Here is a 23,060-nt window from a genome sequence, read left to right on the forward strand (position 1 = left end):
CCACAGCACTCCTACTCCAAGAAGCTCGATACATATGGTTCCAGAGCTGACTCTTTACAATATGTTTTCTGTTCAAACTTTATTTAGATATCTTGAACCGGTGACTGAGAGGAGGGAGAAGAAAGAAAACATGTTTGTGCTTTCTGGTGTTTTTTCAGTGACCCTGATTGAGCAAAGCTCTTTCCACATACACCTTACTCCTGTCTCTCTCCAGTGTGTATGGGTTGGTGTGTGCTCAGGGCTGCTGATTGATTAAAGCTCTTCCCACACTGATAACAACTATAAGGCTTCTCTCCTATGTGTATAAGTTGGTGTTTGGTCATGGTGAAATCTCGGGCAAAACTCTTCCCACACTTATCACAGCTATAGGGCTTCCTCCAGCATGAATCCGCTGGTGAATGACCAATTTCTCTGTTTAGCAAAACTCTTCCCATAGTCAGAGCAGTGGTTGTGAGGTTTCTTCCCTATAAGTCTCTGCTGGTATTTATTGAGACGTTCTGATCTGGAGAGACTCTTCTGGAGAGACGTCTTGTCAGCATCATGTTGTTGTTGAGGCTCCCCTTATGATAAGCCCCTCCCACTGAGAGAGCAACGGTTAGGGCTGTCCCCTGTGAAACAAAGATAATGAATAGCAGGTTAACTGATGGGACCTTGATAAATGCAGAAAACTGCCTATCAAAATAAACGTACTACCACAGCATCCATGTTATTTTTGATTAGCATATTTGATTCCGATTTTGGACATATTAAGTTTGTATGTGAAAACTATTTCTAAGCTGCATACTTTCAGTTTTCCTGAACTCACTGCACTCGAGCAAAAGAAGGAAGCTTGCGATGCTTGTGCTAGAACATATGCAGATTAAATATGCCTCTATGAATCTGATGAAGGCCTTCACGTGTCCTAATATATTGACAAATTGCTCAGAACACCAGGTGTTTTTAACAGCGTCACTTTGATTGTCAACTTAAGCCAATTAAGATAAGCAGAGTAAGGTGTTTACATGACGAATGCCATACTCGGCCTACTGCCATAACTAGTATAATGTCAAATGATGAGTGTCCATGTAAACACACTCATTGAAGGAGAACTACATATTTTGTTGCTTTGACAAAGTCCTTTCTGAAGATTATTATCAATGTGATTAGTGACCCTCATTTTAAGGTCAACCTTGTTACATGAACTGAACTCTCATTTTAATATGGTGAAACTATTCCTTAAAAAATATGTTTTCAAAAGAAACATCGAACATCTAATAGTCAAATCAGAGTAAAAGCAGGTGAGTTGGTTCTACTCTTTTTATCAAGTTACTGCTTTTTGTGGTGCAAAACTGAGCAATTCAACCCTCTCCCCATTCATAGACATGCAAGAAATGTTTTACAATTTCATTTTTTTGTGAAGATTGCATTCAATTGCCACTCCTTGTTTCACAAAGCAACCTTCCATTCCCCGGTCATAAGCAGTTTTATGGTTCATTTTAATTGACTATTTTACCCATGTAAGCTGGTGGTTATGTGTCACTATATTGGTATCACTCCGTGGTGGAGGGATACATTCGAGGTGAGGATTTACAGATTCCCTCCTGTGCACACCTGTGTCACGTCTGGGATCCGGCCCTATATCTACACCCCATGGCCGCGACACACGGCCATGGGGTCTTTAATTTTCTCGGCGGACGTCCGTATGGTTTGAGGTACAAACTTTCTGAACTTCGCTTGGTAAGTCACTGGTAAGCGTAATATCTTGCGTGGAAGTATACTCCCTGGGTGTTTGCAGACTGGAGCAGCTGGCCACATGGCTGCCTCTCCTCTTGATTGCTCCACTCGCTGCGCGTGGTTGATCTGTGTCTTCCGCCCCTGGTTTGTCGTACTTGTTTCGTTAGTGTTACACTACGACTAACTTCGTAATTGTTTTGATTTTTAGTAATATGTTTTGTATAATTTATCATGAGAATGATTCTGGGTTTAACTATCCCTTTTAAACAAAAGTATATGCTGGGTTTGATTTCACTTAGTACGCTCCATGTATTAAATAACACAATATAATCAGCTTTATTTAATGAGGCCTAACAATAAATCTACACAGTGATTTAAACGTTTTCTCTTTCCGTCCTGAATGAGATTAGTCACAGGTCCCAGTATCCAGATTACTGTCGCATGAATCCATTTCTCTTTCCCTGTTGCACTTGTTCTTCCTCCTGGAAAACTTGAAGGTGTAGTCTACCATGGTCATGGTGTTTCTTTTGTTTGGCATGTTTTTCTTCCACTGGTTTAGTTAAGTCAGGTCGGAGTATTTTGAAGCGTGTTCGGATCTGGCGCTTCAGGAAGAGCTCAGCAGGGGTCCGACGTGACTTTGTGGGGGGTACTGCGGAACATTGGCTCAGCGATGCTTGAGAAAGACAGTAGATTGTCTGTTGTCCTCCAAAATGTTTTATCAGAGCACGCTTGAGTATCTGGACTGACCTTTCTGCTGCACCATTCGAGGGAGGATGGTAAGCAGGAAGGGTCTGCTTGATTCCGTTGTTTTTTAAGAATTGTTTAAAATCAGAAGAGACCAGCTGGGGTCCATTATCAGAGACAATTTCTTTGCACAATCCATAGGCTGCAAACAGCCTTCGTAGGTTTTCAATGAAGTTCATTGATGTCATTGAAGTTATGTAAAAAAATTCCAACCACTTTGAATCACCATCGATTATCATCTCGTAAAGGAATGTTCTCACCTCACAAAGGAATATTCTCACCTCGCAAAGGAATGTTCTCACCTCGCAAAGGAATGTTCTCACCTCGCAAAAAAACCTTCTCACCTCGCAAAGGAACCTTCTCACCTCGCAAAGGAACCTTCTCACCTTGCAAAGGAACCTTCTCACCTCGCAAAGGAACCTTCTCACCTCGCAAAGGAACCTTCTCACCTCGCAAAGGAACGGTCTCACCCAGCAAAGGAATGGTCTCACCTAGCAAAGGAATCGTCTCACCCACCAAAGGAATGGTCTCACCTAGCAAAGGAATTTTCTCACTGCGTTTTCTTTAACGGCAGGTGAGTCAGAGCATCATGGTAACACAGTTCCGAGACCAGAGAGACAGCGGCCTCTGTGTCTAACTGCATGTCCAAATCCTTTCCATCCAATGTGACGTTTATTGTAATGCCCTTTTCCCATTGGAAGAAGTGTAAACTGTATACACCCCAAAAAACTCTGAATCATCCTCCTTACTCTTGCCATTGCTCTCAGCAGCAACAACATACTGTGTCTGTCCTGCTCTGCGGTTCCTACATGAAGAGGCAATGTGTCCAAATTTAGAACAGACATGCATTTCTCATTGCTGAATCTGCAACCACGAGCAGAATGTTTTCCTCTGCACATGTAGCATGGTTGCTGACCAGAATTCTCTTGCCTTGTCATTTTTTTATACTGTTTCTCTCCATTGTCATTTCTGCCCTTGAACTGTCCTTTTCCTCTCCTGGGAAATGTTTTAGCATTTTTATTCACTGCATTTACTGATTGAGCCTCTTTTGTTACTCTGAAATCTCCCTGGTGTTCTTGGAAGCTAACTCCATTGACAATGCCATCTCACATGCCTTTCTGAAGGTTAGATCCTTCTCTGCTAGCATCTTGTGCTGCAAAGCTTCAGAGCACAGTCCACTTACAAACTGATCTCTCAATGCCTTTCCTAGATGGACCAAAAACACAATTAGCGGACAGCTATCGCAAAGCCATCGCATAATCAGGCACATACTCTCCTTCCTTCTGGTTACATTTTTTCAAATTAAATTGCTCCGCAATCACCAGAGGTTTTGGTTTGTAGTGAGCTAGCAACACTAGCTTCAATTCTTCATACTGCAAAGTACTTGGTGTATCAGGTGTGATCAGTCTCTTTAATAGACCATATGTTTCTGCACCGATCACAGAAAGAAACACACTGACATTCTTGTCTTCTTTAATGTCATTTGCAAACATCCATAGCTCCAAAAGCTCAAGATAGCTTTCAAAATCCTCCCGCGATTCTTTGTACTCATCCACTCATGCCTTGCATAGTAGCCATTTTCCATCGCTACTGTTCTCTGGGCTAATATCCTCTGCGATAGTTCTGTATGTTCTTCCTGACAGGTGTGTGGCTGCTCCATTTACAATCCACACGTTTGTTCTTTTGATTACCTTTGTAGTATTTTAGGTTTCATCACCTATAGAACAACAAATAATAACAACTGGACAGGAGAGAGGAGCTCATTTGGGAAACTTTACTATTTCAAAAAATGGTAGTACAACACGGGCATGTTTGAGGCAACATGTTCTATAAAAGTTCAGAGGTTACAGGATAAACTGTAAGAGGCTTAACACAGTTGTTTTCCAGCTACTTGTGGGTACTCGGGTGAAGCTCATGGGAAATAAATAAGAAAAGTTTAAGTGGACTGGGGAAGAGGAAGAAAAATGAACAAAAAATGCTGTAAATGGCTGTTACTCCATGCTGACATGATTACCATTCAAGTAAACAGTACCTTTCACGTAGGTGTTTATGTTTTAAGCTCATAAAAATGGTAACAACAATTCAGGTAAGTGATAATCGTATCTAGGCAGATTACCATGTTAATAGACCAATCTATTACACCATCCATTCACCAGACTAGAATAGACCTACACATAGTCTGTGTCTGAAATGGCATCCTATTCCCTATATACTGTCAGGTGACATTTCAGATGCCTCCATCCTCTCTAACAGTTAGAAGCCAAACAAATGATGTCAGGAATTCCAAATGTCATTAAGTCACTATTGGGGATTGTCTTTGCAATGATGTCTCACAAATCATCATCGCCATGGTTATGCTCCATGACATAATTTATTTGGATGGTTGAAGTGTTGTCGAGAAGTGGGCGTAACAACACTACACTCTTTCGAAAAAAGGTGCTATCTAGAAACTTAAAGGGTTCTTCAGCTGTCCCCATAGAGAACCCTTGGAAGAACCCTTTTGAGTTTCAGGTAGAACCTCGAACCTGGTTATCAGAAGGGGGAAAGGAGAAGATTAATTGAGTGTCGTCTGCATAGCAATGATAGGAGAGACCGTGTGAGGATATGACAGAGCCAAGTGACTTGGTGTATAGCGAGAATAGGAGAGGGCCTAGAACTGAGCCCTGGGGGACACCAGTGGTGAGAGCACGTGGTGCGGAGACGGATTCTCGCCACGCCACCTGGTAGGAGCGACCTGTCAGGTAGGACGCAATCCAAGAGTGAGCCGCGCCGGAGATGCCCAACTTGGAGAGGAGGATCTGATGATTCACAGTATCAAAGGCAGCAGATAGGTCTAGAAGGATGAGAGCAGAGGAGAGAGAGTTAGCTTTAGCAGTGTGGAGAGCCTCCGTGACACAGAGAAGAGCAGTCTCAGTTGAATGACCAGTCTTGAAACCTGACTGATTTGGATCAAGAAGGTCATTCTGAGAGAGATGGCAAGAGAGCTGGCCAAGGACGGCACGCTCAAGAGTTTGAGAGAAAAGAAAGAAGGGATACTGGTCTGCAGTTGTTGACATCGGAGGGATCGAGTGTAGGTTTTTTGAGAAGGGGTGCAACTCTCGCTCTCTTGAAGACAGAAGGGACGTAGCCAGCGGTCAAGGATGAGTTGATGAGCGAGGTGAGGTAGGGGAGAAGGTCTCCGGAAATGGTCTGGAGAAGAGAGGAGGGGATAAGGTCAAGCGGGCAGGTTGTTGGGCGGCCGGCCGTCATAAGTCGCAAGATTTCATCTGGAGAGAGAGGGGAGAAAGAGGTCAAAGCATAGGGTAGGGCAATGTGAGCAGGACCAGCGGTGTCGTTTGACTTAACAAACAAGGATCGGATGTCATCAACCTTCTTTTCAAAATGGTTGACGAAGTCATCCACAGAGAGGGAGGAGGATTCAGGAGGGAGGAGAAGGTGGCAAAGAGCTTCCTAGGGTTAGAGGCAGATGCTTGGAAGTGGTATCCTATGACGCCATAGCTAACTAGCATGCTAGCATCCAATAACACACGGTTAGCACCAACACTTGGTTACAACGAACTACCAATGGATCATTCGTGTCCGTGTTTAGTTCCTTTCATAACGCAGAAGTAATGAGTATGGTGGGCTGAATTTCCTAGACATTCCTACCTTAAACAATACTTTATAGATCAATTTGATAAAAGACTTCATAAGAAGACCCACTTCTATGTGGGACTGCATTCCTCATTATGTCTTTTCTACTTTTGGTGGCCTTAACTTCATGTTGGTATGCAATTATAATATTGACAAAGTTCCAGTGAAGCTCCGCTTTTCATTGGCAGGTTTTCTAGTCATGGACCTTTATTTAGAAGCATAATTTCTCTCCACACGTATATTATATCTGGAATAATCAGCACATATTGTATAACAATACATCTTTGTTTTTAGAATATTGGTTCAGAAATAATATCCTATTGGTGAGACAACTTGTAAATGCAGAGGGTCTTTTACTTAATAATGACTCATTCTTTTCACTTTACAAGATCCCTATAACGCCTAAAGAGTTTTCAATTGTTTTAGTCTCCATTCCCTCAGGTGTTGCTTTATTATGCAGGAACATGTTAAGACCCTCAGAACCTACCTTCGATTACCGCTGTTGACTCAACAGTAGTAAAGATTTGTTTTTGTTTTGGTCCGTTCAACAACAGAGCGGTACTTGCCTTGTATCAACAAGATTTTGTATCTATCTATATACTTTATGTCATGCCTTACTGGAATCGTTTTATTGATAATATCTGTTGTCTCACACATACTACTTACTAACACAATTAAGGAAGTTTATTATAAAATTATTCATTCATATTACCCTGCCAACAACTATATGAAGAAGTACAAAGAAATAGATACATTCAAAATGTACTTTTTGAAATGACCACCCAGAAACAGTGTTGCATCTTTTTTTTAATGGTATTCATGTAAAGAATCTGTGGCAAGACATCAGTAGATTTATAATGGAACAAATTCATGAAGATTTTACACATGGAGAGATGTACTGCATGAATTCTTTACCTACGATAGAAATCATTTGGATGGATATTTTTCTTCTTCGTTCACCCGCCGTGCAGTAGGTGGCGGCAATAGGTGTAGTCTGCCATAAAACCCTAAAGAGGAAAAGGACAACAACAAATTGTTGACTCGGACAGCAGTTCATATCATACAAAGGATGGATCGAGTAAGTCTGGTTTTAACATTATATGCCCGCTGTGTTGTATAAAATGTCTAGGCCTAGTTTTCATCATCTTTGAACCTCCACATTGCTGTGTTCTGTTTGGGGCGGCAGGTAGCCTAGTGGTTAGAGCATTGGGTCAATAACCGAATCCCCGAGCTGACAAGGTAAACATCTGTCGTTCTGTCCCTGAACAAGGCTATTCATCCATTGTTCATAGGCCGTCATTGTAAATACGTTTTTGTTTCTATATCGGACTTTCCTAGTAAATTAAAGGTTACATTTTTTTTTTAAAGTAGCCTACAACTATATCATTTGTATTGTAACGACCCTGGGTTTATAAGCGCGGATATCGACTCTACCGCTTGAGCATGCTTTTGCGGCATTCTATAGCTAGTTGGACTTCGGGATAGAAGGTCGAGGGTGCGAGACCTGCTCCCTACTTGTTTCATTACAGTATGTATTATAGATCCCCATTAGCTGCCAACGCAGCAGCTACTCTTCCTGGGGTCCAGCAAAATTAAGGCAGTTCATACAATCATGTTTAGAAATCTGTGACTATGACCTAATTCTCTCCTCCCTCCCGAAGAGTGCACATGTTCACATTCCTTCACTGATTTCTTACACATTAGCCATTATTTTACCAGATATTCAAGTGGCCGTTCTAACAAAGAAAATAAATGGCTGCAGTCCAAACACGTAGTTTTCCCCTTGGTGGTATCCCCGTCGAAACCGGATGCAGTTTGATTGCCATCTTAAGGGAGGTCTAACATTGGCCCTAGATTTAGCTTGAAGGAGTGAGTGAACAACGGGGTTGATATGACCCACAAATCATTGCAAACTGTCGTCACATGTCAAACTCTGGTGGCCGCTAAGTGTAAAATTTTATCAGCAACCTGCATTTTCAGTATCTCAGTAAAAATATTAAGCTAGCTTGCAATTATAAAAATATATATTAGTGTTGGCAAATTGGGTTAGTTTTGTAGTGAGGAGTGCAATTCTGAAATGTATTGGAATAAATTACCAAACTATGAAACTAGCTAGCCAGCTACGGGTAACTGTAGCTAGCTACCTGACAGGAGTGCAAGTGTTGGATTTTCCAGTACCTATACTGTTTTCTTAGAAGTAGTAAGCAGAATCGATATAGGGTTAACCATTAGTATATGTGTAAGCAGAACCAATGTGTTTGTGCAAGCTGAGTCAATACAGGCTTAACCATTCTGGGTCATGCCTGGTCTTCTGAAGGCTATTGGACATGCACATTAGTTAATCATTTACAGGAACCACTAGACATGTACTTGTATTAGGAAGGTACAGTTGAAGTCGGAAGTTTACATAGACCGTAGCCAAATACATTTAAACTCAGTTTTTCACAATTCCTGGCATTTAATCCTAGTAAAAACTCCCTGTCTTAGGTCAGTTTGGATCACCACTTTTTTTTAAGAATGTGAAATGTCAGAATAATGGTAGACAATGATTTATTTCAGCTCTTTCTTTCATCACATTCCCAGTGGGTCAGAAGTTTACATACACTCAATTAGAATTTGGTAGCATTGCAATTAAATTGTTTAACTTGGGTCAAACGTTTCAGGTAGCCTTCCACAAGCTTCCCACAATAAGTTGTTGAATTTTGGCTCATTGCTCCTGACAGAGCTGGTGTAACTGAGTCAGGTTTGTAGGCCTCCTTGCTCGCACACACTTTTTCAGTTCTGCCCACACATTTTCTATAGGATTGAGGTCAGGGCTTTGTGATGGCCACTCCAATACCTTGACTTTGTTGTCCTTAAGCCATTTTGCCACACCTTTGGAAGTTTGCTTGGAATCATTGTCCATTTGGAAGAACCATTTGCGCCCGAGTGTTAACTTCCTGACTGATGTCTTGAGATGTTGCTTCAATATAAAAAAGCGATAATATTCCGACCGGGAAAGCGTGTTTAGGTTCACAGACGAAAGAAAATAAAACATGGGGTCGACTCGTGCACACGCCTCAGCCCATTGTCCTCTGATAGAGCACTTGCCAAAAGCGCTAATGTGTTTCAGCCTGGAGCTGGAATTACATCATTCAGCTTTTTCCCGCCTTCTGAGAGCCTATGGGAGCCGTAGGAAGTGTCACGTTACAGCAAAGATCCTCAGTCTTCAATAAACAGAGTCAAGAAGCTCAAGGAATGGTCAGACAAGCCACTTCCTGTAAGGAATCTTCTCAGGTTTTTGCCTGCCATATGAATTCTGTTATACTCACAGACACCATTCAAACAGTTTTAGAAACTTTAGGGTGTTTTCTATCCAAAGCCAATAATTATATGCATATTCTAGTTACTGGGCAGGAGTAGTAACCAGATTAAATCGGGTACGTTTTTTATCCGGCCGTGCAAATACTGCCCCCTATCCCCAACAGGTTAACAACTAAAGGCTTTCAGCTGAGCCACTTACTGTGAGTGGTCTTATTCTCTCCCCTTTCACAATAGAAGCCTGAAACAACTTTCTAAAGACTGTTGACATCTAGTGGAAGCCTTAGGAAGTGCAATCTGACCCCATAGACGCAGGATATTGGATAGGCAATCACTTAAAAAAAACTACAAACCTCAAATTTCCCACTTCCTGGTTGGATTTTTCTCAGGTTTTTGCCTGCCATATGAGTTCTGTTATACCCACAGACATTATTTGAACAGTTTTGGAAACTTTAGAGTTTTCTATCCAAATCTACTAATTATATGCATATTCTAGCTTCTGGGCCTGAGAAACAGGCAGTTTACTCTTGGCACGCTTTTCATCCAAACTTCCCAATGCTGCCCATTTTCCCAATGAAGTTAAACTTCAAGATTTCCACCAAGGACGTTGCCTCCGATTATCACTCTCCCTCGCTTGGGCAAGGGACGTTTTAAGGTACACTCGGATGTAAAACGCAATTCAAGGGCTGAGGTCTGTTCAGTTTGAAACGCCACTTGAAGGCTATCGAGAAGAGTCAAGATCAGGTGGGACGATTACAGCCAATGAGAGGGCAGATATGCATGTTTTCACTAGTTGCCACAATGTCAACCATCTATATCATATTTTTATTTATTTATGGTTAGGCATAAAGTTTGTGTTTTCAAGTTAGGGTTAAAATCACATTAGTTGTAGAAATGGGTGGGGTTTATGGCTTTGTTTGTGGTAACTAGTGACGACCAGGTACTACTTCCATAGTTTTTTCTCAAAGTTGCTGGGATGTCACGTGTCCTACTTTTACCAATACACTCCTAACAACCTACTCGTTACGAAAATGTATGTATGATCAAATAAGCCAGAAGCCAGATTTTGGGCCCTATTGTCCCTCTTGCTTCTCCTCTTCTGCTCTGTTTTGATAGGAAATGACTGGTACAAGAAATATGGTGGAAACTAGCCCATGCCTCCACCAATCCAATGCTCTTAGATTTGTGGGTTGTAGTGAACGATTGAACATTTCAGGTAAAATGAGATATTTGAGGGTTGCACCCAAATCAGAGGTTTAGACTGAATTAATACAATATTTGGTTTAATGATCAACTGTAAACTTCTTGTGGCCAACAGGACAAAGCTAGCCCGTCCCCCTCCACCCTCCAGGAGTCCCCAGGTCGACTGCCTCTCCGTACTTTACTACTGGTTCTGGTCGACTGTAGGAAAACACCGGGGCAGAGTGGAACTGAGAGACGAGAAGGAGAAGAGGAAGATGGAGATTTTATTTCATTAAGTAAGAACCATGGTGTGTGGATTAGTCTGCTTCTGTAACAATTAATTGGTTAATTATATATTGATGAAAATATTTGGTAGTTCCACACAAGTTTGAGAAGTGTAACTTGGTCCCCCCCAAAAATGTTTGATTTAACCTAATTTTGACATTCTTTCATGAAGAGCACATGTTCAATTTCATAACATGTTTTCCCATCTCAAGGTTATATGAAAATACATACTGTATTAAGTGCCAATGTGCTAAATAAAGTAACGGGATTACTGAAAACAACAAAACCACTAGTTTACAGTGGTAAAATAGCCCTTTAAATCAGCCACAAATTTGCTTATGACTGGGGTAATGGAAGCTAGTTTTGTTCCACAGGGAGTGGAAATTGAATGCTAGCTTCACACAAAAAAATTATTCTACCAATTTCTGGGTAAAATGGTTCACTTGCTCAGTTTTCTACAAAAAACAACATAGAATCGATAAGACTAGAACCAGCTCACCTGCTTTTACTCTATGATTTGACATTCAGTGTTTCTTTTGCCCAAAAAATGTCAGGAACAGTTTCACCATATTAAAACATGGGTTGATCTTAAAATGAGGGACAGATGTAAATGAATCACTAATTACATGAAATAAATAATGTTCAGAAATGACTGTCGAAGTAACCAAATAACTAGGGCTTTACATGCACACTCATAATTTGACATTAAACTAGTTATGGCAGTAGGCCGAGTATGGCATTAGTCATGTAAACACCTTAATCTGCTTATCTTAATTGGTGTAAGGTAATAACCGAAGTAAGGATACGCCTTTAAAAATACCTGGTTTTCTGAACAATCTGTAGAATGATTAGGACATGTAAACACCTTAATCAGAGTTATAGAGGTGTGTTTAATCTGTGCATGTGCTAACACAAGCAGCGCAAGCTTCATTCTTTTGCTCGAGTGCAGTGACTTCAGGAAAAACTGAAAGTATACAGCTTAGAAATAGTTTTCACATACAAACTATATACTGCTTCAAAATAATAACATAGTCGCTGTGGTAGAATGTTTATTTTGATTGGCAATTTTCAGCATTTATCAAAGTCCCGTCAGGTAGCCTGATTTCAGATGTGTCCATGTAAACAGGTTTTTTAGGGAAATTGTTACTTCAAAGCATGTCAACGTTTAAATCAAACTCTTACACTAATTGACTATTCACAATAATCATATTATTCTGCTCTTGTAACTTTACTCAATGATGGTAAAACTTGGAGAAATTATTGTATTAGTTGGGTTAAAATCTTTCTAGAAGTTACACAGGGTTGACCGAGCGACTTCAGAATTTTCAAAATTCAGAATTTTGTCACTTTAGCAAGTCTTTATTCATATTATTTAATAACAGATGTAAAATGTAATACTGGTGCACAATTTCTACTGGAAAAATATAAAAGGGAAGCAAATGGCATTCATTTCAAGGAAGGACCCATCTGTTTATGGACCCATATTTGCAAAATCGAACTATTCAATGTCTTTGTTTCACAGGGGACATCCCTAATCGTTGCTCTCTTAGAGGGAGGGGCTTATCATCTGGAGAGCCTCAACAACATCATGATGCTGACAAGAAAGAGAAGAGTCTCTCCAGACCAGAACACCTCAAGAAACACCAGCATAGAGGTATAGGGAAGAAACCTCACCACTGCTGCTCTGACTGTGGGAAGAGTTTTGCTAAACAGGACTTGACAATTCATGAGCAAATTCACACTCTAGAGCATGCATCTAAAACCTTAAAATATCATCTGAGAATTAATTCTGTGGAGGGACCTTATAACTGCTTTGATTGTGGGAAATACTTAAATCAGTCAGGAGCCCAGACTAAACACAAACACACAGGAGAGAAGCCTTATAGCTGTGATCAGTGTGGGAAGAGCTTCAATCACACAGGAGCCCTGACTAGACACCAACTCATACACACAGGAGAGAAACCTTATAGCTGTGATCAGTGTGGGAGGAGCTTCAATGAGTCAGGACACCTGACTAAACACCAACGCATACACACAGGAGAGAAGCCTTATAGCTGTGATCAGTGTGGGAAGAACTTCAATCAGTCAGGACACCTGACTAAACACCAACGCATACACACAGGAGAGAAGCCTTATAGCTGTGATCAGTGTGGGAAGAGTTTCAGTGACTCGGGATCCATGATTCTACACCAACGCATACACACAGGAGAGAAGCCTTATAGCTGTGATCAGTGTGGGAAGAGCTTCAATCAATCAGGAGCCCTGACTACACACCAGCGCATACACACAGGAGAGAAGCCTTATAGCTGTGATCATTGTGGGAAGAGCTTCAGTCGATCAGGAACCCTGAGCAAACATCAACGCATACACACAGGAGAGAAGCCTTATAGCTGTGATCAGTGTGGGAAGAACTTCAATCAGTCAGGACACCTGACTAAACACCAACGCATACACACAGGAGAGAAACCTTATAGCTGTGATCAGTGTGGGAAGAACTTCAGTGACTCGGGATCCATGATTATACACCAGCGCATACACACAGGAGAGAAGCCTTATAGCTGTGATCAGTGTGGGAAGAGCTTTAATCATTCAGGAACCCTGAGCGAACACCAGGGGGGGGGAGTTCAGAGCTGTATCTTATTTTATTAACTCATATTATCCATTAAATAATGTTTCACCAATAGTAGGTGTATATTCATGTGTGGGGGAAATGTTGTCTGAAGAGAGCTCTTTGAATTGTACATCTTGTCTCATAAATCATTGGTTCCTGTAGGTGCTGGGTGGAGATGTGAGGGGGAGACAGTCAGACCTTTTGGCAGAATGCCCAGAATATGTTCTATAAGTTACATGCAGGAATCAAACGTTAAGGATGAATAATGTAAATCATGCAAATATAACTTTTCTGTTTAAGAAGTATATAAGAGAACTAACAGGACTGCCCCGAAAGAGCTCCTGACCAACGTGTACTATGGTGCATTACGTTTGTTGCAACCTCTCCAGCTTGCTGATAATAAAGAATGATTCATTTATGTTTGACTTTGAGTCCCTGGTGGTAATTTCCATGACATGTTTTCAATACATCAATAAATGAAACCCATTATCTTATGTGAAGGAGATGTCGCACTGCATGAGGCAAATGGTGGTCACACCAGATACTCACTACCTTTTTTAAAGTTATCTGTGGCCAACAGATACATATCTGTTTTCCCAGTCATGTGAAATCCATAGATTAGGGCCTAATTCATTTATTTCAATTGACAGATTTTTTTCACCTATGTAATATATAATCATCTTAAGTATCAATCATTAAAACTTCTTATGGCTTGGGGGTGCTATTTTCACGTCCGGATTAAAAGTGTGCCCAAAGTAAACTGTCAGCTACTCAGGCCCAGAAGCTAGGATATGCATATAATTAGTAGATTTGGATGGAAAACACTCCAAGTTTCTAAAACACTGATGTCTGTGAGTATAACAGAACTTATTTGGCAGGCGAAACCCCAAGGACAAAACATCCAGGAAAAATAAATGTTGAGGTCACTCTCTATTCAATGGAATTTCATTGAGAATCTAGAATTCTAAGGCAGTTGCTTGCAGTTCCTATCGCTTCCACTGGATGTCAACAGTCTTTAGAAATTGGTTGATGTTTTTCCTTTGTGTAATGAAGAAGTAGCCCTGTTCAGAACAAGGGTAGAGTGAAGTGTACTGTTTGATAGAGGCGCGTGACCTAAAAAGCATGAAATATGATTGTCTGTGTTTGTTTGATGGGGTGCTGTCCTCAGATAATAGCATGGTTTGCTTTTGCCGTAGAGCCTTTTTGAAATCTGACATGGTGGCTAGATTAACAAGAAGTTCAGCTTTAATTTGGTGTATCGCACTTGTGAATGTATGAAAGTTAACCTGTTTAGGATAGGGGGCAGTATTGACACGGCTGGATAAAAAACATACCCGATTTAATCTGGTTACCACTCCTACCCAGTAACTAGAATATGCATATACTTATTACATATGGATAGAAAACACCCTACATTTTCTAAAACTGTTTGAATGGTGTCTGTGAGTATAACAGAACTCAAATGGCAGGTCAAAACCTGAGAGATTCCTTTACAGGAAGTGGCCTGTCTGACCATTTCTTGAACTTCTTTTCCATCTCTATCATTTACTAAGGATCTCTGCTCTAACGTGACACTTCCCACGTCGTCCATAGGCGCTCAGAGCCCGGGAAAAAACAGAATGTCGTCATTCCAGCCCCAGGCTGAAACACATTATCGCCTTTCTCAAGTGGCCGATCAAGGGACACTGGGCTTATGCGCGTGACCCCGACCGCCCCCGCCTTTGGGATTTTTTTCCTCTGTTTGCCGAAAAGGAGATTCCCTGTCGGAATATTATCGCTTTTCTACGAGAAAAATGTCGTAAAAATTGATTTTAAACAGCGGTTGACATGCTTCGAAGTACGGTAATGGAATACTTAGAATTTTATTGTCACGAATTGCGCCATGCGCGTGACACTTCTTTACTATTTCGGATAGTGTCTGGAACGCACGAACAAAACGCCGCTATTCGGATATAACGATGGATTATTTTGGACCAAACCAACATTTGTTATTGAAGTAGCAGTCCTGGGTGTGCATTCTGACGAAGACAACAAAAGGTAATCAAACTTTTATAATAGTAAATATGATTATGGTGAGTGCTAAACTTGCCGGGTGTCTAAATAGCGAGCCCGTGATGCCTGGGCTATGTACTTAGAATATTGCAAAATGTGCTTTCACCAAAAAGCTATTTTAAAATCGGACATATCGAGTGCATAGAGGAGGTCTGTATCTATAATTCTTAAAATAATTGTTAAGCTTTTTGTGAACGTTTATCGTGAGTAATTTAGTAAAATGTTAGCGAATTCCCCGGAAGTTTGCGGGGGGTATGCTAGTTCTGAACGTCACATGCTAATGTAAAAAGCTGGTTTTTGATATAAATATGAACTTGATTGAACAAAACATGCATGTATTGTATAACATAATGTCCTAGGGTTGTCATCTGATGAAGATCATCAAAGGTGAGTGCTGCATTTAGCTGTCTTCTGGGTTTTGGTGACATTATATGCTGGCTTGAAAAATGGGTGTCTGATTATTTCTGGCTTGGTACTCTGCTGACATAATCTAATGTTTTGCTTTCGTTGTAAAGCCTTTTTGAAATCGGACAGTGTGGATAGATTAACGAGAGTCTTGTCTTTAAATGGCTGTAAAATAGTCATATGTTTGAGAAATTGAAGTAATAGGATTTTTAAGGTTTTGAAAATCGCGCCACAGGCTGGCAGTGGCTGTTACGTAGGTGGGACGAATTCGTCCCGCCTAGCCTAGAGAGGTTAAATATATTTTAGTGGAAATTTGGAATTTGGCGCTCTGCCATTTCACCGGATGTTGTCAAATCAATCCCGTTAACGGGATTTGAGCCATATATCAATTGTAGAGCATGTGGGAAGAAACAGACAAATCTGTGCACTCTTGGATAGTAACACTAGTAGAAATGATGCAGTATAATATAAAAGGTAGAAAATGGCTGATGGCATGTTATCTTGTTATACCGTTTTAGATTATTTTTTTTCAATCCATTTTAAAATAAACCTGTAATGTAACAATGTGGAAAAGGTCAAGGGGCCTGAATACTTTCCGAATGCACTGTATGTGTCTATATAGTTCATTCATGTTAAATGAACCAGTCCAATACATCTAAAACACTTGAAAATCATCTCATTATTGTTTGAGGAATTGATCAGATACATTTAGTTTCAAGTGTTCATGGTCAGAGCTGTTTGAATGTGACTTACACCAAGAGGAGTATCTGTGCCTTGAAGGGGTCAACAGTGGACATTACCTGCACGTATAGACATCCCAGCTGGAATAATGTCACAGAAGTATCCTGGTTCAACAAATGGGAGTCTGGAGTTACTACAGATCTAAGCCAGGACACAGAGTGTGCAGGTCATGTGAAGTACCATCAGTGTTATAGTCATGAGAATAAAACAGGTTCAAAACAATGGACAGAGAAACACTTTACTTACAGTGCTACACATCTGTTTTGATAAGTTATTTTTCCTGCTTAATTAGATCAGCTGTAGTTATTCACCAGTTATAAAGTGCGTTTGTTGTCTATCTTTATGTTTCTATGGCTGCAGGAAGGGAGACGCAGCAACGGGCTTGAGAACAGCAGGAATAGAAACATAGGCCTGTGGTTTACACACAACTCTCAGCAACTGTGTAACAAACTGCTTCAGAGTGATTCTTTTATTTATTTAACTAGGCAAGTAAATGTCGGCCTACCAAAAGGCAAAAGGCCACTTACTGGGGCTGGGATATATATATATCACACTCCAGCCATCCAACCACTCCAACACACATCACGACAAGAGAGGCAAGACAACACTACATAAAGAGAGACCTAAGACAACAACATAGCATGGTATCAACACAACATGACAACAACATGGTAGCAGCACAAAACATCGTACAAACATTATTGGGCACAGACAAAAGCACAAAGGGCAAGAAGGTAGAGACAACAATACATCTCGAGATACTTCTCCATGGTTGTTATTCACACAGAACTCAGCAACTATGGCAACAAAGTGTTGACAAACTCTGTCTGTGTGAGCTAATAGGTTTGTGCCTAATTTAATATCCTTTTGATGTGTGATTGTGTTTCAGTGATACTGGGGCAGGATGGCTGGAGTGTGACTTACACCCCTCAGAGTATCTGTGCCTTGAAGAGGTCAACAGTGGATATGTCCTGCTCTTACACATATCCCAGAGGTCATACAGTCACAGAGACATCATGGTTCTATAGACGGTCTGGTGTGAAACCTCAGAATGATGATCGTGTGGAGTACTATGGGGACAGAGTGAATAACTGCACCCTGAGAATCACAGACCTGAGAGAGAGAGACTCAGCTGAGTACTGGTTCACATTCAAGACTCAGATCATACAAGGTCATGTCTTTCAAACAGACAGACGCCACTGCGTCAAAACCTCCAGCCAAAGGTAAAAAGTGCAAGGTGCGAAACAGTCACAAAAATAAGCAAATGTTTAACAATTAAACATCCTTCGTGTAAATACCACGGAAATACAGGGGAAAACCCAGCCTGGCGCGTAACATGAAATATGACAAAAACAATTTCACACAAAGACATGGGGGGGGGAACAGAGGAATAAATAAATACATGCAGTGTGATTAGGGAATGTAAACCAGGTGTGCAGGGAACAAGACAAAACAAATGGAACAATGAAAAAATGGAGCGCGATGGCTAGAAAGCCGGTGACGTCGACCGCCGAACGCCGCCCGAACAAGGAGAGGAGCCGACTTCAGCGGAAGTCGTGACAGTACCCCCCCCTTGACGCGCGGCTCCAGCGGCGCGCCGACACCGGCCTCGGGGACGCCCCGGAGGGCGAGGCGCAGGGCGACGGTGGAACTCCTGCAGCAGTTCAGGGTCCAACACATCCACCACCGGAACCCAGCACCTCCCCTCCGGACCGTACCCCTCCCACTCCACGAGGTACTGAAGGCCCTTCGCCCGACGCCTCGAATCCAGGATGGAACGAAAGGAGTACGCCGGGGGCCCCTCGATGTCCAGAGGGGGCGGAGGAACCTCCCGTACCACAGATTCCTGGAGCGGACTAACCACCACCAGCCATGGAACGAGGGGTTAATACGGTAATCGGGGGGAAGCTGTATCCTGTAACACACCTCGTTCACTCTCCTCAGGACTTTGAATGGCCCCACAAACTGTGGAACCAGCTTCCGTCAGGGAGGGGCAGGTTTCGGGTCGAGAGCCTGACCATAGTGGTGGTTCTGGTTCTCATCCTCTGTCTCTCTGGCTTCATGTGGTTCAGGTGAGTGTGAAGAATTTACCTTTTTCTTTACATTCAGTTTTTTATAATTGATCTTGATTGATTTGAATTGATTCATTCAGTCATCTGTTAATTCATTCTTTCATTTACAAAACAGGAAGAAGGCCTCCATATCCACCTCTGACACAAGAGACAGAAGAGACACCGTAGAGAATGGACAGGTGAGTGTTGGAATCAGTTGACTGAGAACTATAGTGGTCTGTGAAGAGATGTACTCAATGACTGTGGTATTACTTTATTTTTCAACCATTATGTTATCTGTCCTCTCTCCTCATCAGCAAGACTCTAGTCCCGTGTATGACAACATCTTGGATAGAAAACACCCTAAAGTTTCTAAAACTGTTTGAATGGTGTCTGTGAGTATAACAGAACTCATTTGGCAGGCCAAAACCTGAGAAGATTCCAAACAGGAAGCGCTCTCTCTGACTATTTCTTGGCCTTCTTGATCATCTCTAACCAAAACATGGGATCTCTGGCATAACGTGACATTTTCTAACGCTCCCATAGGCTCTCAGAAGGCGCCAGAACGATGAATGGTGGCTTTGCAGGCCATGGCTGAAAAACATTAGCGCATTTGGATAGTGGTCGATCTGAGGACAATGAGACTGGAGGCGTGTGCACGAGCCGACACCATGTTTACTTTCTCTCTCTTTGAACGAAAACTACAACTCCCGGTCGGAAAATTATCGCTTTTATACGAGAAAAATCGCATAGAAATTGATTTTAAACAGCGGTTGACATGCTTCGAAGTACGGTAATGGAATATTTAGGTTTTTTTTGTCACGAAACGCGTCGGGCGCGTCACCCTTCTTTACCCTTCGGATAGTGTCTTGAACGCACGAACAAAACGCCGCTATTTGGATATAACTATGGATTATTTGGAACCAAACCAACATTTGTTATTGAAGTAGAAGTCCTGGGAGTGCATTCTGACGAAGAACAGCAACATTTTTATGCTAATTTTCTCGTAAAAAAGCGATAATATTCTGACCGGGAGTCGTTGTATCCGTTCAAAGACGATAGAATAAAAACATGGGGTCGTCTCATGCACGAGCCTGAGTCCCATTGTCCGCTGATAGACCACTTAGCAAATGCGCTAAAGCTTTTCAGCCAGGGCTTGGAATTACGTCATTCAGCTTTTTCCCGGGTTCTGAGAGCCTATGGGAGCCGTAGGAAGTGTCACGTCATGCCAGAGATCCCCTGTTTTGGTTAGAGATGATCAAGGAGGGCAAGAAATGGTCAGAGAGGGCGCTTCCTGTTTGGAATCTTCTCAGGTTTTGGCCTGCCAAATGAGTTCTGTTATACTCACAGACACCATTCAAACAGTTTTAGAAACTTTAGGGTGTTTTCTATCCAAATCAAAAATTATATGCATATTCTAGTAACTGGGCAGGAGTAATAATCAGATTAAATCGGGTATGTTTTTTATCCGTCCGTGAAAATACTGCCCCCTAGCCATAAGAGGTTAAGGTACCACGTTCATCTGTACAAACAATTGTATTCAAGTATAAACACCATGGGACTACACAGCCGTCATACTGCTCAGGAAGGAGACTCGTTCTGTCTCCTAGAGATGAACGTACTTTGGTGCGAAAAGTGCAAATCAATTCCAGAACAACGGCAAAGGACCCTGAGAAGATGCTGGAGGAAACAGGTACAAAAGTATCTATATCCACAATAAAACGAGTCCTATATCGACATAACCTGAAAGGCCGCTCAGCAAAGAAGAAGCCACTACTCCAAAAACCGCCATTTAAAAAGCCAGACTACGGTTTGCAACTGCACATGGGGACAAAGATCGTACTTTTTGGAGAAATGTCCTCTGGTCTAATGAAACAAAAATAGAACTGTTTGGCAATAATGACCATTATGTTTGGAGGAAAAAGGGGGATGCTTGCAAGCCGAAGAACACCATGCCATCCGTGAAGCACGAGGGTGGCAGCATCATGTTGTGGGGGTGCTTTTCTGCAGGAGGGACTGGTGCACTTCACAAAATAGATGGCATCATGATGAGGAAAATTATGTGGATATATTGAAGCAACATCTCAAGACATCAGTCAGGAAGTTAAAGCTTGGTCGCAAATGGGTCTTCCAAATGGACAATGACCCCAAGCATACTTCCAAAGTTGTGGCAAAATGGCTTAAGGACAACAAAGTCAAGGTATTGGGAGTGGCCATCACAAAGCCCTGACCTCAATCATATAGAAAATGTGTGGGCAGAACTGAAAAAGTATGTGTGAGCAAGGAGGCCTACAAACCTGACTCAGTTACACTCGCTCTGTCAGGGGGAATGGGCCAAAATTCACCCTACTTATTGTGGGAGGCTTGTGGAAGACTACCCAAAATGATTGGCCCAAGTTAAACAATTTATTGGCAATTCTACCAAATACTAATTGAGTGTACCTAAACTTCTGACCCACTGGAAATGTGATGAAAGAAATAAAAGCTGAAATAAATCATTCTCTACCATTATTCTGACATTTCACATTCTTAAAATAAAGTGGTGATCCAAACTGACCTAAGACAGGGAATTTTTACTAGGATTAAATGTCAGGAATTGTGAAACTGAGTTTAAATGTATTTTGCTAAGGTGTATGTAAACCTCCGACTTCAACTGTATATTGTTGGAAAAGGAGACCGTGTTTTCAGTGATGAGCTTCAACTGGGTCTTGGGAGAGGGAGGTTTTTCAGAGAGTTGCCTCAGACCCCAGCTAGAACTATAGATGTTGTAGATTCACCACATTTTTGCTCTACTTGGGTGCCAAACGACACACCCTCAGCTCCTGTAATTATGCTTAGTGACACTCACTCAGATAGTTCAGATGTGGCCAGTCCTGATTTGTGAAATCTTACTCACAACTTGCCCATCAGATAGGACCGTCTATATCAGCTCAAATTAGGAAGGAGGAAGGAGGATAGAGAGCTCCAGTGCAGGCCAGACATTTACTGACACACCCTCCCTTAATATATGTCCAAGCTTCTGGGGAGAGCTAGAGACCTCGTAAATATAACACTCCGCAGTAATACATCTCTGAAACCTCACGAGAATCCCGAAGTGATAGATATACTGAAATAACTTTTCAGTGAGTCAGCATATTCATCCATGCGTCTTGCCTAATTTTTTTTATAACATTTTGCAAGTACTAGGAGAAAAGGCCATGGAGTACTGGAGCCGTTAGAACAAGGCAGTAGATGTGGCCGACGAGTGTTTGAGGAGGCAGGGTCGGAGCATTGAGTACTCCAGTCGAGAGGTAACGATGATGTTTGTGAAACACTGCCCAGATCCTTCTCTTTCTGCGGTTTTCAAGTTTAAAACAGCTGATAGGTGGATGGAAGCTGAGATACAATAATTATTTTCTCACGGGCATTCCGCACGGTCTTTTATCAGGCAAATATACTTGTTTGGTGGTCCAGACGGCAGTATTAACTTTTGCCTATTACCGACGAGCAGCATTGTAGAAACTAAATACATTACAAAGGAACGTCTTGATTAGTGCTTTGTTAGCTAGCTACATAGTTGCCTTTGTATCATGATAAGGTGTAGTACTGAAACTATCAAGGTTACCTAGCCAGCTACACTTTCAAGCAAAGTTAACAACGCAGCCACTGCTAGCTAGGCTTCTTCACCAGCCAGCAGTACTGTATCATTTTAGTCATTTTAGTCAATAAGATTTTTGCAACGTAGGCTTAACTTTCTGAACATTCGAGACGTGTAGTCCACTTGTCATTCCAATCTCCTTTGCATTAGCGTAGCCTCTTCTGTAGCCTGTCAACTATGTGTCTGTCTATCCCTGTTCTCTCCCCTCTGCACAGGCCATAAAAACGCTTCACACCGCGTGGCCACTGCCACTCTAACCTGGTGGTCCCAGCGCGCACGACCCACGTGGAGTTCCAGGTCTCCGGCAGCCTCTGGAACTGCCGGTCTGCGGCCAACAAGGCAGAGTTCATCTCAGCCTATGCTACCCTCCAGTCCCTCGACTTCTTGGCGCTGACGGAAACATGGATTACCACAGAAAACACTGCTACTCCTACTGCTCTCTCCTCGTCTGCCCACGTGTTCTCGCATACCCCGAGAGCATCTGGCCAGCGGGGTGGTGGCACTGGAATCCTCATCTCTCCCAAGTGGACATTCTCTCTTTCTCCCCTGACCCATCTGTCTATCGCCTCCGTTGAATTCCATGCTGTCATAGTTACCAGCCCTTTCAAGCTTAACATCCTTATCATTTATCGCCCTCCAGGTTCCCTTGGAGAGTTCATCAATGAGCTTGACGCCTTGATAAGTTCCTTTCCTGAGGATGGCTCAC

At 42.0% G+C, this 23,060-nt stretch overlaps 1 protein-coding gene across 3 annotated transcripts in view; it reads left to right on the plus strand.

Moving 5' to 3' along the window:
- LOC106564404 (zinc finger protein 501) overlaps nt 1-13,893 on the plus strand; it is a 127,289-nt gene extending 113,396 nt beyond the window's left edge. The window contains exons 1-3 of one of the 3 annotated variants that reach the window (XM_045690980.1): nt 7,067-7,168; nt 10,709-10,880; nt 12,380-13,893. In XM_045690980.1, coding sequence (XP_045546936.1) covers nt 7,160-7,168; nt 10,709-10,880; nt 12,380-13,506 — 1,308 coding nt within the window. In that variant the 5' untranslated portion in view covers nt 7,067-7,159 and the 3' untranslated portion in view covers nt 13,507-13,893. Of the gene's footprint in view, nt 1-7,066; nt 7,169-10,708; nt 10,881-12,379 lie in introns of those variants that run through there. The other 2 variants (XM_045690982.1, XM_045690981.1) reach the window with 2 other exon arrangements.
- Nucleotides 13,894-23,060: the final 9,167 nt, after the last annotated feature.

This window comes from Salmo salar, chromosome ssa12, assembly GCF_905237065.1.
Source record: "Salmo salar chromosome ssa12, Ssal_v3.1, whole genome shotgun sequence".
Taxonomy (NCBI): Eukaryota; Metazoa; Chordata; class Actinopteri; order Salmoniformes; family Salmonidae; genus Salmo; species Salmo salar.